The sequence below is a fragment of the Galeopterus variegatus genome, unplaced genomic scaffold (assembly GCF_000696425.1).
Source record: "Galeopterus variegatus unplaced genomic scaffold, G_variegatus-3.0.2 Scaffold3616, whole genome shotgun sequence".
NCBI lineage: Eukaryota > Metazoa > Chordata > Mammalia > Dermoptera > Cynocephalidae > Galeopterus > Galeopterus variegatus.
In genome coordinates, this window is record NW_007729727.1 from 237675 (window position 1) to 254073 (window position 16399).

The 16399-nt window shown below is 37.8% G+C and overlaps 1 protein-coding gene across 1 annotated transcript in view; it reads right to left on the reverse strand.

Annotated features, from left to right (window-relative positions):
- Positions 1-537: 537 nt before the first annotated feature.
- The window catches only part of TMX4 (thioredoxin-related transmembrane protein 4), a 48972-nt gene continuing 33110 nt past the window's right edge, over positions 538-16399 (reverse strand). The window contains exons 6-8 of the mRNA XM_008585549.1: positions 10121-10222; positions 4068-4131; positions 538-2875 (exon numbers count right to left, since the gene is read on the reverse strand). Coding sequence (XP_008583771.1) covers positions 2505-2875; positions 4068-4131; positions 10121-10222 — 537 coding nt within the window. The 3' untranslated portion in view covers positions 538-2504. The remainder of the gene's footprint in view (positions 2876-4067; positions 4132-10120; positions 10223-16399) is intronic.

The following is a 16399-nucleotide window of genomic DNA, read 5'->3' on the forward strand; positions in this document are numbered from 1 at the left end:
TAAATCAAAATCATGTTTCCATGCACTTTAATTCTGGATTAAATATGAGTATTATTTACAGGAAAAATCCACAAAGTCCTGTGCAAACGTTAGGCTCATGATCTAATTTTAAGTTTAAATTATTCTAAGTTGACTTTTTCCTTTAGTTTTATATTCATTAAGTACTGAAAACAAACCTAAAGGCTTCAAGTGAGAAGGATTAAATTTGATGTGTACTTATCAGGCCATTTAGTAAAAAAGCTCATCTTTTGCCAGGATGTCAAAAAAAAGGAAAAATCAGGAAAAAATGATATCCATAGACAGATACTTAAACTTTTAATGGATCCTCGTCTTCAAAATGTTTTTCTCCTCACAATCCAATTTTTTGAAAAGTATCGCTGAAAAAGAAAATGCATATTTATTACATAATTAGCTCCTATTTTGGGTCCAATTGAAAACTGGCCTTAGATTTATAAAAGCCAACGTAGATCTTCATTCTTTGCCCACTACTCAAATACTCCACAAAAAAAAAAAAAAAAAAAAATTTTTTTTTTGGGGGGGGGGGGGGGGCATTATACTGAAAAGCCAAACTCTGAAGACTTTCTTTTGCCATGTCTCTGAACTTGAACTTAGAAAGTACTGTTCTTTGAAAATTTTGTTTAAACTGTTTATAAGAGAAAGAAATCCAGTGACAGGAGAGCAGGCTCAGCTCAGCTCTGATGAAGAAAAGCTTCCTTGCATCAGCGCGATAGAACTGCCACCATCAGAATGACAGCACTTTAACTGAGAATGTGTCAGAGGCCAATGTGACGGGAGGGGTAGGAAACAGACATATGTCAAGGTTCTCCCATTTCATCAGTTCTGTGATGGTCTCAAACTTGAGGATGCACTGCTGTCCAAAGAGGACAATCACTGGGGACTCAAACTTCAGTGTACTAGGGGAGGAGAATGTTAGGTAACTGAGTTGGAAAAATGACAAATATCCATCTCTAAAATATATTTTGTCAGAATAAAAACCTCCTCTGTGCAAGGCTTGCAACAGCCTCATTCAATCACGGGAGAGCAGAGTTTCAGAACCCTACCATCATCAAGTGAGTCCCATGCTTGCAGTTAATACAGGAAAGGGTTATCTAAACAGCCGGATAGAAAGGTACTGCATTTTTCTTTTTAAACATGCCAGAAACTTTTAGAATTTCAAAAAGTTATTATTATTCTGTCTGGACCCAAAGGGCACAGGATCAACTTTAGGCATTTTTCATACACATGGAATCTAATTTTATGAATTTATTCTAAGACATAAATCAGGTATGAGAGAAGTAGATGGACTGATTTCCAGAAGACACTGGGATCCCTGGTTACTTACAATAGACTGAGTATTGAGGGATTTACAAAGATAAAATTCTTTAGAAGATTTAGGAAGATAGAAACAAAATAAAACCTTTCACTTCCAGATATTGACTTTCATGAATTCTGTCACCAAAAGCACACTGCCGAAATAAAACCAGAAATGGTTTTTCAGTTATTATTAAGGTGATACAAGAGCCAGGGAACCCCTTGAGATGGAAATAGAACAACACAGTATTCAAGTTTTCTTCACAAGACTACCTTGTACTGGCAAGACTTAGAGGACTTCTGGCTTCAAAAAGAATATTGCTAAAAAAAAAAAAAAAACTTTAAAAAATTACTACATTTTGGGCAAAAGATTTTCAAAAATCTGTCCTATAAAATCCCTACTTCCTTTTGAATCTCCAGAGGTTACAACATTTCATTCGAGCTGCTTGGCAGTCATTGCTTCATAGTTTGTAGTTACTGATTATCTAAACACTTAAGTCGGAAGAAACCCAATTGATATAAACCCGGCTGCTGTCTGAGTCCTCTCAGTATGGAATAATTGTGAAGAAGGTGAGTAGCCTGCAGGCCCATGATGGAGAAGTTGGAAAAATTAAAGGTAAGAAATGAAGCATAACAAAGGATGAAGGCTGGGATGACTCCCAAGCTCTTTTCTAAAAGTATATCCAGGGCCCTCTCAATTTCTATCTCTAAAAAAGTGTTCATGCACTGTGGTGCCTGATGTTTCTTACAGTTTGAGAAAAATAAATACTTAACACATGAAAAGGAAGCAAGATTTCTGCTACACTTCAAGGAAGCTTGGGAGTAAAAGCTGCTTTGCTTTCATTTTATGGGGCCAGCAGCCTTGTCTCTAGAAGGTACAAATGAGCGCGGGAAGCTGTCTTCTCTGGTCAAGACTCTCTAGCCCCAAGCAAATCAACTTGTTCCTATCTCAAGTCCCCAAATAGATCCTAACACCACGTTTTTGTTTTTCTGTATCCTGATTATCACGCTTGAAAGAGTCTCTTAGTATACATGAGGCTTACTGCCACAAGACCACATGACTAGAGATATCTTTTAAGAGAGAAGCTTGCTCATTCAGGAAAACTTAAGGATTTGGTTTGAACTACAGAACAGAGGGAGACTGACATATTCTTTTGGCCTGTGTCCTTGGACACATAATTACATCATGAAACCTACAGTCCTTTATCAGCATGCTGACTTTTGCGCTGCCTCAACGAGTCTTCCACCACCTCTGTGTCAGCTGAACAGGGCTGTTCAGGGACATCGTCTTCAGTCTCTTCAGGCTCTATTTCCTTCTGGGCCCGGCTGCCCTTTCTCAGGGGCCCCTGGTCATTGGTGTCACTCCTCTCCTCCTCCACACCAGCAGCTGCATTGTCCTCCTCCTCTTCATCCTCTACTTCGTCCTCATCGCCAAGGTCCTCTTTCTCTTCTTCTTCATCTACAAGGCTGTCTTTATTTTCTTCTTCATTCGAGTCATCTTTTTCTTCTTCTGCATCCTGCAACTGTTCAGCCCTATGAGCCTCTTCTGACCTCAGATTCTGCCCTATAAGGGGAAGAAGAGCAGTGAACGTCCTCTGAATAAACAATGGTAATTCAATAATCAATTCATTGTTTAGCTGTGAAATGAAAAAATGGAGAAAGTGACATTTCCTCCACCTTGAAGCTATGATACCACACAGGACAGATTCACTGGTTGGCATCCTAGCCCCATCCAGGGCTTCTCCACCCCTCTCTGGAGATTTTACTGATCATGTTGACTTTGGAAGACCACATGGGCAGGGAGAGCAAAGGTTCCTACGTACTCTGCATTTTGTCCCTTGTGGAATGCGTGGAGATCCACTGGTCATGACGATTTGTTCAGAAATGTGACTTAAGCTGAACCAGTCAGAGTATTGACTCGCCAGGGATTTGGGGCTAGAGTCAGGAGGAAAAGCCTTCTCTCTTTCTTCAGGGATTGTTAAACCGATAAAATTTGAATTGGGACTATTGACAGCCACCGAATGAGCCACATGGAAACAGAAACCTAACATCACTTGGGCTGTGCTTGAAGCTAGAACATCCCTGGACTTTTCAGATATGTGAGCGAGTAAATTTTCATTTTTCCCTCTAAGAGGCTTAGGGTTGCTGTCACTTTTAAGAGTTCTAATAATCCAAATATATTTTTTAATTATCTGTGGAATTCTCAAAGCCTCAAAAACTTCAAGAACTACAAAGAAATATAAGCTTATTTAAACTTGTGACATAAAATTCAACAATTATAAAATCTCATAAAGTCTTTATGCAGTCTCAAAAATAGTCAGGAATAAAGACATGTAAACCCAGGGCCCCTCGGTCCCAGAAGCAGTGTGAAGCATTGTGAAGCAGTGCAAGAATTTAGGGAGACTGCTCTTAAAGGACTTTGGATAGTTACCATAATGCAGTAGAGACTCAGTAAATGTGAGTTCCCTTTCCTCCCTTCTAGTTCTAGTTTGATGAAAGAAAAAATGACTAATAAGGGCATACACCTAAAGGGAATAAGTAATCACCAAAATGCAATATTCCTTAATTTAAGAAAGGGGTAAAAAGAAATTTTTGTTCAAATCTAACTACAGAGCATATTTTAAGAAGGAATTTGGTAGCAGTGATGGTTTGGTCACCCAGCTAATCAAAGCAAAGACCCACTTTTACATGAGCACAAAAGGGCATACCACAGAATTCCAAAACTACTCTGTATTACATGAGTTTATCATACTTACCAGAACGTTCAGATAAATGCCTTGGAAGTGGCACATAGATACATTCTGATATTACCACCAAGACCTGGAGGAAAAAAAATGATTTCACAGTGAGTAGATAGGACATTTATTACCAAAGGTCCTCAAAATTAGGCCTTGCTTCTATAACCAGATATTCTTAGACAAATAATTAGCAGCTAGTGAAAAATCTTCAAAAAAGACAAGGATATAATTAAGGACTTTCTACTTTTCAAATGTGACATAATAAAGGAAAATATTATTGAGAATGAGAGTCACAAATTCAAAAGTCTACAGACAGCCCCCTATAAATGGATGAATCAAGAAGGTATATGAAAACAGACACTATCAGCCGAGTCTAACATAATCTTTTTAAAAACACTAACCTAGATAAACAAAACTGCACTGTATATGAGCTGCCCCTCACCAATGGATAAAACCCCTTTCCCCCACTGAGTGGGAGAACATCTTAGGCTCTAGAATTCTAGAGTACCATAAGAGATTTGTACAAACACAAATTGTGAGAAGATTCCTCAGTTATGTGAATTAAATCCTGTTTTAGACAGTGATTGATTGGCTTCACCTTGACATTAACTGCAGTACCAGTCACTTTCTACAATATAATAAATATGTCTTTTCCCTTGATAAACTACAAGCTCTTTAAGGGCAGGATCACCCCAGTCCATGTTCCACATCGGGGACCAGCATGGGCCATGGTGATGGAACTGACAGGTTGAATCAAACAGGACAGAGTCAGCTGGAGCTGGAATAAGCTGGAGCTACTCTCTCCATCTGTGACTTTTCTCTTCCCCTACAGCACCACATGACACAAAGAAATCCAACATCAGAAGAAGCTGCCTGTTTAGGATAGCTATACATTTCTTCTTGTACCTAGCTAACACTTGGATTATGACTTCACTTTGAATAATAACCCAGTCTTTAGAATAGGAATAGTACTATATATATCAATGCTTTATAGGTGCCATGAAAGTTTAAATAATCCAAAGTCATAGTCCTTTTGATTCAATTTTATAAATATTAAATGAGTACCCTAATTTGTGCTCAGGATTCTTACTATCCAGATACTCATTTATTATTGTACTCAATATTTGGTACATTAGGTTCAAGGTACTATGTTAACATCTAGTGTGGGGAGGAGTGGTTTGAAAAGAAAAAAGTGGCAGCTTAATTATAAAGCAATATGAAACGTATCACATGAAAAATGAACAAAGCACTTTGATACTTAAGATTACAATTAGTTATGGGGTGGGTAAAGATCAAGAATGACCACTTGACGTATTTGAGGCCCTGGGCACAGTCAGGAGAGGATGGGCAGCAGCAGCTGCCTGGCTGCTCTAGCTATACCAAGTTGGATCACGGACCTATGGATCCAGAGAAAGCCCTGAATGCCAGGAGAGGAGACCTGCAAGGTGGGGCAATGGGGCGCAAGAAGGCCCTGTGTGTTGTGGAACAAGCTGCAAGCCGTTAAATCCACTTGAACAGCATTTCAACCTAAAAGAATGGAAGCTGACAACCTTATCACATTTTTCATATGATAATCATGTGTTTACTAGCTATTCAAGGGACATAATGTTTATTAAGACTTTTCTTTCTCTTCTTAATTCCACTTGGAGAGGGAAATTTTTGGTCCTGACATAACAAGGGAAAGAAGATATATCCCGCAGTGACAAGAAATACCAGCATTTTTCACAAAGCCTGGGAGGCAGTCAGTGACACCTATGATAGACCTGGACCCTTTAGAGGGCTGGCTGCATACAGGGGCCTAAGACAGACTTACAGGAGAACAGTCTCATCTTTGTCTGTCATTAGCTGTGTGACACTGCACAGCCACTGAACTGCTCTCTCGCTTGCACTGTTTCTTGAAAGGATGAATCTGGGCTAGCCTATCACCAAGGTCTGGTTTCTGTCTAATAGCATGCAATTCCAAATATAAGTCTTCCCTCTCAGAAAATGGGAAGAAAACCCTCTCACTTTTTCAGATTCTCTCAGTTCAAGATATATTTTCTGGTCTAGAGGACCATCCCTTGGAAATGGCCACTTTCTAAGCCACTATGAATGACACTGTTTAAAAACAGGGTCTATGGGAGACTGGTGCCTTCCTCTTCATCTAGAAAACCCTCTCACTTTTTCAGATTCTCTCAGTTCAAGATATATTTTCTGGTCTAGAGGACCATCCCTTGGAAATGGCCACTTTCTAAGTCACTATGAATGACACTGTTTAAAAACAGGGTCTATGGGAGACTGGTGCCTTCCTCTTCATCTTATACTGTGACCCTTTTGGGTTTCAGCTTCTACCCAGATAGGCTCACACAGCCATGAACCCAAATGAGGAGGGCAGATGGATTTAATATCTTTCACAGAGGGTGACATCTATGCCTCCTAATATGAAGACCCTCCTCTATGGCTAGGCACTGGTCAGCAACATCAAGAAAAATAATCTACCTAAGCACCAAAATTTGGATGTGTCTATACATACCAAGTGAAATGGAAAACAGATAATAAAGGCAAAAGAAACCTTGCCCTTCATTTTTCTGTGATGGATCTACTTGAAAAGCCTTTAGACCTAAGCCATCTGGATCACTGCCTGTGTTCTCCATTGCTCTTCTGCTTGTCTAGAGCTTTGCTATCTCTCAACCTCCAGAGCACAGTCACTGATGGCAGAAAGTGATGCTGCCAGAGTGATCAGATATACTGACTATGCATTTAAGGAGCCTCCTATATAGGATTAAAATGAAAATACTTAACTTCTAAAACTAAGCCCTTTGCTTACACATGAAAAATAACATTTAGTAAAATATCGCAACTATTACTAAGCTCAATCAACAAAACAAACAAAAATCAAACTAGCAGCCTTGTTTTGACTCCCATCTTTTACAATTAGGAAAAAACAGGAAACATAAACACTGAGCTTAGGGGATTCCATGATTTTTTCAAAAAACTACTTCTCTATGGAAAATATCCTGCCTCTCTCAGCTGCTACGTAAGTTAAACTTCATGAAGACTCATAGGAGGAAGGAGAATCGCAAAGGTCATCAGGACCAAGCGTCCCATGTTTGCATGTCTGGGCTCTCCTTCAGCCTCCAGTTAATGGCAAAGGTGTCACAGAGTGCTGACCCACATACCTGAAGATCTCACCTCTAGTCCTGGCTCTGTGAAGTGGAAATGCAAGTGAGTGACAAAACCTCTGCTGGCTGCAGGTTCTGCATGAGAATGGAGTATCTCAAGGCTCTTTCCTTTGAGCACTAGGCCAATTCCTACTCTTCCATTCTGGAAAATTCCACACTCAGTAATTTTATCTCAATTTATTCTGTTTGAAGTATTCATTTAATTTTCACTCAGTTGATGAGACTACTGGAAAAAAACTTGTAGATCCTAGCTTCCAAATAGATGTGGCATCCCTCAGGGAGTCTGAGCAGGATGTGAGGCAGCTGCTCCCCTGGGAACATTCAAAGCCAGCCTCAAGCAGGTTTGTCCAGCAGCACCATCCTTTTACCCTAGTGTGCTACCCAAATATCACTCTCTGTGTGGCTAAGATGTCAAAACAATTGAGAAACACTTCTCTATAATCCTAGAAGTTAGCAAAAATGTCATTCTGGAATAGGTGACTTAAAATGAAGCTTTTTCAAACTGTATTACTAATTCACAAAAGATTAATTTAAAAAGTACATAAGAAATTAAGTATTACTGGAGGCAAAAATTCTAGTGGTTGTATACACACTTTACAGTTGTAGAAAAGGCATTTTTAACAAAGATATGTGTTTGTTATTTTCTGGAACTGTATTAACAGAAAATGTATGAGTCTATTACTGACTTTGTAATTATTATTATTTTGTTAAAGTTATCTTCCCAACTTCTTATAAAGTAATGAAAGTCTACCTCACTTAATCATGTAAACAGTGTGGAACCAACTCTCTTCTTTCTTCAGGCCAAGCCTCGAATAACCTTTCGTGTACTGATTATTTGTATCTAAGTTTCCAAATGAACATAAGGCATAGGTAGGCCTGACTCAATTTCTTGGACTTAAAGTCATCTTCAAAGATAAAACTCTTTATGCTGAGAAGAATTTTCACTGGTCTTCTAATAGGTGCACTCTCAACCTACAAAACCTGTAAATCTCTGACTCACTCAGGATGTTGTAGTGTTCCCCTTACAAGAGCCTCACACTTATGCAGCCCCAAACTATACAGGTAGAAAAATCTAGCATTAGACAATAGATGGTAGAAGCAGAAACAGTCACATTTATATCCAAAGTCAAATCCCTTTAGGCCTGAACAATGGAGACATGTTAATTAGCAATAAGATTAATGCAACAGAATTGGCCATACCCAGCATCTAATGAATGAAATATACAGATATCCAAGTCCCACCTCCACCCTTGAGGTTAACATCAGCAGCTAAATCTCAAAGATAAGCCATGATCTGAATTAAACATGTTCATCAAAAATAAGATCAAGCCTCCTTGGATCCTTGGAGTTAAGACTTTGTCATACCAAGTCACTACTAAGTCAACTGCTAACATTTTAAGCTTATATTTAAAAAGACCTTGCTAAAGAGTCAAAATTCATTATAAAATGGAAGGAAAGCCTTTAAGATTACCTGAGCTAAAAAATTGTTCTTTTATGTAAATTTTTAGTAATCAATATTCCCATCATATAGTGTTTAGGAGCTATGTAATTAGTATGTAACATGAAGGCTTTTAAGAATTTACTTTCCAGGGCCGGCCCGGTGGCGCACTGGATAGTGCGCCGCTTGGGAGGCGCAGCGGCACTCCCGCCCGAGGGTTCGGATCCCACATACGGACCGGTTCCCGCTCACTGGCTGAGCGAGGCACGGGAGCAACTTTTAAGCTTATATTTAAAAAGACCTTGCTAAAGAGTCAAAATTCATTATAAAATGGAAGGAAAGCCTTTAAGATTACCTGAGCTAAAAAATTGTTCTTTTATGTAAATTTTTAGTAATCAATATTCCCATCATATAGTGTTTAGGAGCTATGTAATTAGTATGTAACATGAAGGCTTTTAAGAATTTACTTTCCAGGGCCGGCCCGGTGGCGCACTGGATAGTGCGCCGCTTGGGAGGCGCAGCGGCACTCCCGCCCGAGGGTTCGGATCCCACATACGGACCGGTTCCCGCTCACTGGCTGAGCGAGGCGCGGGAGCAACGCCGAGGGTTGCGATCCCGTTGCCGGTCCCCGGTCCGGTATGGGGGCAACACTGAGGGTTGCGATCCGTTGCCGGACACGGAAAAAGACAAAAGACAAAAAAATAAAAAATAAAATAAAAATAATTTACTTTCCAGTTTAAAATGCAATCAAATTGATCAAGTGCTGGTTAAGATAAAAAATGATTTATATTAAAAAGTAAGACATGCCAAAACATTTATACTGCCTATAAAGTTAAGTAAATACATTTATTATTCCAATTCTCACATAAAACACCAGGGGAGAAAATGCACAAATACCTACTGGATACTGATTTCCATGTCGAAAGAAGACATAGCCTTGTGTCTCTCCCCCTCACCCCCTCCCAACCCCCACAGCAATGACTGTATTTTTTACCTATGTTTTATCTACGTTATCTTCAAAATCCACCTCAGGAAAATCAGAGTGTATAAGTAGCTGGTCAGAATTACAGGTTCAATTGGAGAATATGAACAAGAAAAAATTCACGACTTGGCTTTATCACCACACTACTAATCAAGTAGGCAATGCATGAAATCACAGCTGACTTAGTTGTCTTGAAAACTATCAATTCAAGTAGGGTCTCTGTTTCTTCTTTCATCACAGTCTATATTCTGGGCAGCACACATATGTAAGGATATTTAAGGGATAAGATTATGGGATAATAATTTAATAAATTTTCCATTATATCTCACAGTATCATTGAAAGCAATGTCAAACAAGCAAATACTATTTAACTGCTCAGATTATACACAAAAAGAATGTTTATATGCCTTTTCTTTCTTGGCTACTTTTTAGTTTTATATGAAACCCATTTTGTTTTACAGACAGAAAAAAGATTGGCATTATCTCTTACCAGTCCCATGAAAAGGCCAAAAACCAAGGTTGCAATGACGAAAAAGACATAAGAACACCAAGCAGGAACTCCAAGTGTCACTGTGAAATAGTTGTGAAGATGCTATAATCACAAGAAAAAAAAAAATTTACTTATAATGAGGACCAAAAATATTTGAATCTCCTTCTCTAGCTATAACTCAAGTTTGCATATTGTCTCCATGGATATCAGTTCCCAAAAAAGGTTTACATATCTAAATGATTCTTAAGAACAAATAAAATTTTACAGCACTGGGAAATCAAGCACTAAACAAGGTCATATCTAATTAGAGTTATACTTCCTTAGAATTCATGATCTGGATAGTTCTGATAGAATAATTTTGCTAGTCCTTTTGATCCCCCACCCGTAATAATTACCTATTCTTCAATATTTACTCAAAATACGGCATCCATGAAAAGATTAAACTTCGTGGACCTTTATCAACTTTTAAGTAAAACTAAATTCCCACTTACAGAACACCAACCATTTAAAATGTCTGCATACTTCCTTTTTCCAATCAGACTCTCATTGCTCTACCCCTACTTACCGTTAAAAAATTTACTAAATTAACATAAAACATAAAATGTAATATTAGATAGAAAAAACAGTTTTTCTGGTTAATTGATTATGAGAAAATGAGATTTCACAGCTTTTGAGGAGAGTGTACATCCCTTCATGCATACTGTTCCCTGGGACTCTATTTGATGACAAACACTTTACAAACAAGGGAAGAGATGCCATCTTAGCTAGAAATTATTTATTTGCTAAATCATACAGGAATTACAGATATGAACCCTCTAGTTTAAAGTCAAAGCCCACTTAGATGTTGACTTGCAAAAGCCATGGTTCCTCATAATGATTTAGTCAGCTATTTCAGAAACTTACAGCTTTAAAAATAGCCATTAACTACAAACTAAGCAATTACTGTACACAGAATAAAATGGCTCCATGTTAAATATCACCAGCAAGCAGAAATAATGACTGAATGATCTGCCTACAACCAATAAAGTTGATGAAAATGAGTCCATGTTTCTATTTTAATTTCATATTTCTCAAAATCTAAATCACTCCCATTGGTTTTGTAGTTTATGTCAACACAATTAAATAGTATATTTTATCCTGGCTTAGTTGTGAATGATAAACAAAACAAAAAGCTTGTTAACCAATCTAGAATAATTTGAGATCTCTCCAATTTCTTATCAGCGGAATAGATCTAAAGACTCGGCAAGTATTTCAAACACTGACACATGTAATCCAGTGTTCATTCAATATTTGTTGAATAAGGAAAAGAGGCACCAAATGCTTGAACTATTCATAGGAAATGCAAACAAGCCCTTGATTTGTAAAACTGTCATCTGTCCCCTGGTCATCAATCTGTGTTCAACCAGGACAACTATTTATTAAGAGTATCCCAGAAGGCAAAAGAGATGTTTGAGACATCGAAAGCCTGTTTCATTCAAACTATTCTCAATGGAAATTCTAAACTGTATCATATAGTTTCCTACTTTAGAAAATACTACATTGAAAATAGTTTATACTTTTTTTGACGGTTCAGTGTAATCAGGATTAAACCCTGAAATATGCCAAAGAATTAGATGCTGAAAGCCAGTCTGCCACTGTACTGACCCATGGATGTATTCTGGAACCTGCTTTATAAATATCTGCTGATTTACCTTACTCATATGGTTGGGATGAATGATGTGCTGTTTGGGGATGAATTTTAAATGCTTCTGGGCACTGTCCTTTCTGCAAAATAAAAGATTAAAGCAACCCTCAAGAAACTTTCTAAGTTATTTTTTTTAGATTTTAGTAAATTATCTGCCTTAGAATCATTGCATTCCAAGTCAAATATTCCCTGGTACTTCCAAAACTTCAACTTATTTTAATAAGCTCCACTTCCATTTTCTTGTATCAACTTACTCTTTAAGAGATTTATTTGAGCTTCATAGAGAAACTCTGCCATCTTGTGGTCTTCTAGGTAATTATTACTAAAGACTCATTAATCAAGTCGTGTTTTCACAGCTTTAGATATAAATCTTTATGTGTTTATTTTGTCTGAGTCCACAATGGCTTTAGAATCCCTTATGAGTGTTAGGATTTGTGGTACTTTGCACTTGAAATTTTGCCATATATGTTTCCAAAGTAGTTAACTGATTAAAATTGATCTACCTCAGTTTTAGATTTTTTGTTAGTTTCTTTATTTGTAAAGGCAAAGTGACAGTTTTCACTTGTGGAAAACACTGATTCTTATCCAATAAGATACGTGCTCATTACAGGAAGAATCCTACTTTGTTTATAGAAAATGCACTAAAATGTCACCTTATGGGCAGGATACTTTATACTATTACGTTATTGTACCTAGATGTCTAAGTTAGAGCTAATTTTTGATGACATAACAGATTTGAGTGAGAAAACTAAATGAAAAATCATTAGAAAAGAATAAATGATAAGAACACTCCAAACAGCGGTCAGATAGATTTAAGGAACAGAGCAGGACCAAGGCCTCCATAATCAGAGGTAGAGCCTTCCCTCCCCAGGAAGGCCAGACCTCCCTCTGGAAGTCTGCCCGATTGCAGGTGGAACTGAACACTGACCATGCATACCCATCCATCTAGCCCAGTGCTATACAGTCTCATTCAAAGCTGGCCTGGCCCTGAATGACAGAGAGCCCACTTGTATCACAGGCTATACAGTACTCTGAGGAGCTCTGGAACAGGATCTTTATTCCTTCCAGACATGGATCAGAATTTCCAAAATATCTCCCCTGCATGGGAGCAGCTAGGAAGGATTCCTCAGTGGTGGCCAAGGGTTTGCTTCCCCTTCCATGTTTTACCTCTCAACACTTATAACAAGACACAACCAGCTGTAGATTGGATGTCCCCCAACCCTTCTGAGGCTTAATCCCCACTGTAACTGTTGAAGGTGGGAAATCCTATTATGGTAATTGAAAGACAGAGCCTTGAGGAGGTGATTAGATTGTAGGACATGCCACAGTGAATGGATTAAAAATGGTGGTAAGAAGCATGGTTCTGAGGGATTTAAAAAGACAATGTATGAGGAGGTTAGTCTCTCTCTGCTCTACCATTTCACAGTGTGATACCTTGCCATCACAGTCACCACCACCAAGGCCTTCATCAAATGTGTTCCCTGGACTTTGGATTTCCCAACCTCCAAAACAATAAGCAATAAATTTCATTTTCTTATAAATTACTCCAGTTCCAGGCATTTTGTTATAAGCAACAGAAATGGACAAACACACAATTCTACAGGCTCTATGAGAGGTGCCTTGTAGATGTGTACCACCTCACTGTAACATTTTACAAAACATTATAGATGTTGTTATAAGGGGGGGAAAAACAGTAAGAGAAGAGACACCACTACCTAAATCATAAAGGAATGCTTTCAAATTTTAAAATGCACTTTGTTATTCTCTAGTCTAAACCCTCATGGCCTTTAATTCTCATTGTCAGATATTTACAAGGCCTTAAATCTTCTGTCATGTCATTCTAGTCAAAAGGGAAGATTGTATCCATCATACAGATTGTCTTCCCAGGGATGTGGCACAGCTTATTTTAGCTAAAATTTGCCATAAACCAGCATCCTTTCATAACAACAGTAACATTAAAGAGTGGTAAGTTACATCCTATTATTACCTCAGTGAATAGCACAGATTCACCAAATCCAATAAAATAATGCATTAAATGCATTTAAATGCTAAACCTAATCAGCAAAAGTATATCCACTGTGTAGCTGCTATGGAGCCCTATTTTAAGCCTGATATCAGTCTTGGTTAAAAAATAAATAAATGAAAATTAGTACTCCATGTTGCCTATAACTGAAAAATAAAATAAAGACAATGATAATTATTTAAAATCACTAACAACAAGCAGTTATCAAGTATATACTCCTATTTTAAGCCTGATATCAGTCTTGGTTAAAAAATAAATAAATGAAAATTAGTACTCCATGTTGCCTATAACTGAAAAGTAAAATAAAGACAATGATAATTATTTAAAATCACTAACAACAAGCAGTTATCAAGTATATACCAGGTGCCAGGTTCTCTGCTAAGCATTCAAAGTTCTCTAGTAACAGCAGTCTATGGCAGGGAAAGTAAATGGGTTCAGAGATATACACGCAGGGTGGGGAACAATAACTTGTATTTCTGGGAGAAAGAAGGATAATACCTCCCTGCAGCATTGTAACCAACTGCGAAAAGAGAAGATAGAAATACCAAACATCTCCACACACGTACCACAGACAAAATCTCAACCCAAGGACTCCTAACCCTGACTATGGCACCAGATCCGAAGATGGTACTTCTGGAAGTTCAGTCTTCCACACTTCACTTTCATGACATTCACCTCACCTTGTACTGCCCGTTAGAATAGTGACATTTTTGATTAAGTTCAGTCACTTAAATTGTATAAAATTTAAAAGAAATTTTATATTTGCTACTATAGTAGAAAATCAAAATTCTGCACTTTGAAGATGTCTGCTCTTTTAGCAACTCCTCTAGCTGTACCTCTCCTAGGCCTCTGTGACTCTTTCTGTAAGTGAGGTAGGTGATATGTTAAAACTATCTATGAGGATTATAGGTATTAAAGCTAAATTGGCAACTATTTATATAAGTTTATATGAAAATTAAAATATATAGGTGGATGCCAACATGACCAGATTGGAAAGACAATTCGAATTTGGTGATGAAAAAAAAAACACTGGCTATCATCTACTCTTGCCCACAATGTGCTTACTAATTACCTATCAAGGTTTCCTGGGATTCAGGGTAATAGCAGAAGGTTTACTGGAACTGACTTATGAGACTACTCAAAGGACATCCTCACTTCAAGGGTTTATTAAAGCAAGAACGTATGGGAGGTGGGTGTGAAGTTAAAAAGGCCAAACGAAGACCAAACATAATCCCTGAGTTCACAAGAATTCAGCTACATAGGTGTCTCATCACCAAGTGATCCAAGAATCCTGAGGAGTGGTTTTTATATTCAGAATGTCACACCTAGCACATTGGCTTCACCCTAAGGCAAAAACTCAAGGACTTTAAGGAAGCACTGTTTCAGTAGGCTCTGATCTTCTAGACATTGCTATTATTTTCATTTTTTTCTTTTTCATTACAAAAAACGAGAAATTACAGAAAAAGATAAGATGTTTTTAAAGCTCAGCCATGATTCCACTATCAGAGAAAACAATCGTTGATATCTGGCTGATCTCTCTCTAGGCATTTTGCTATATACATAAAATATTCAATATAAACGTAACACTATGCATACTGTTTTACTATCTTCCCCCAATTAATAACTTGCATGTTTCACTTTAAAAGTATTTATATCAAACTAGCTATGCATCTAGGGGTGACTTGCTGAGGAAAGACTGACTTCTATCTGTACATATATCCAAAAAATCTCAGTAGGATAAAAGAGATTGTGGATAGATACTAACAATCTCGCTTCGCTGGCATTAGCCACTTTACATCTTTCCTTGTTCCATATTTTTAATCTTCTTTCTCTAAGACTTTACACTCTTTTGGTTCTAGCCTCATTCCCACCCGTCTTCAACATGTGCAGTAGTTCTTCTGTTCACTGTTACTGTGGTTCCACTTCAGCTTTATATTATGTAGGCATGGGTTAAAAACAGATGATGCTTCCCACAATTACACATTCAACATTGATGCAGGAATCGTTGAGCAGGCAGGATAGTCACCTGGGAAGATTGGCTGAAGTGGTGACTCTAAAAGGGCAACAAGGCAAGACTCTACCTGGAAGCAGAAATGGGAACCAGAGACCCGACGGGTACCCAAGGATTGGGTCTCACCAGGCCAGAGATTGTACACCTTGTGAATAAGAGGACTGGGGCCGGATTCTAGAAAACTGAGAGCCCTATCAAGACATGTGATAAAAGAATGGGGACTTTTTTCTGAGAATAAAAGAAATCACAAAAGTTGTCAGGAGAACTGAGGAGGCCAGATGCTGATACAGAAAATAATACCAGATTTCTATTACAGATTTTTAAAGTAATGTACACACACAGGAGATCAAAATAATCTACAAACATACCATTTATGTCATTTTATGTACATTTCTCTGCCTCCCCACCACCACAGTCTACAATCAGAGCAAATATATTAGTGATCCTAATAAATACAATTGACTAAATTAATTCACTGGTTAAAAGAATTACTTTTTTTTATATGCTTTTTATAAGACTCACTTAAAACATAACAAGAAAGTTGAAAATGGGGCCGACCCT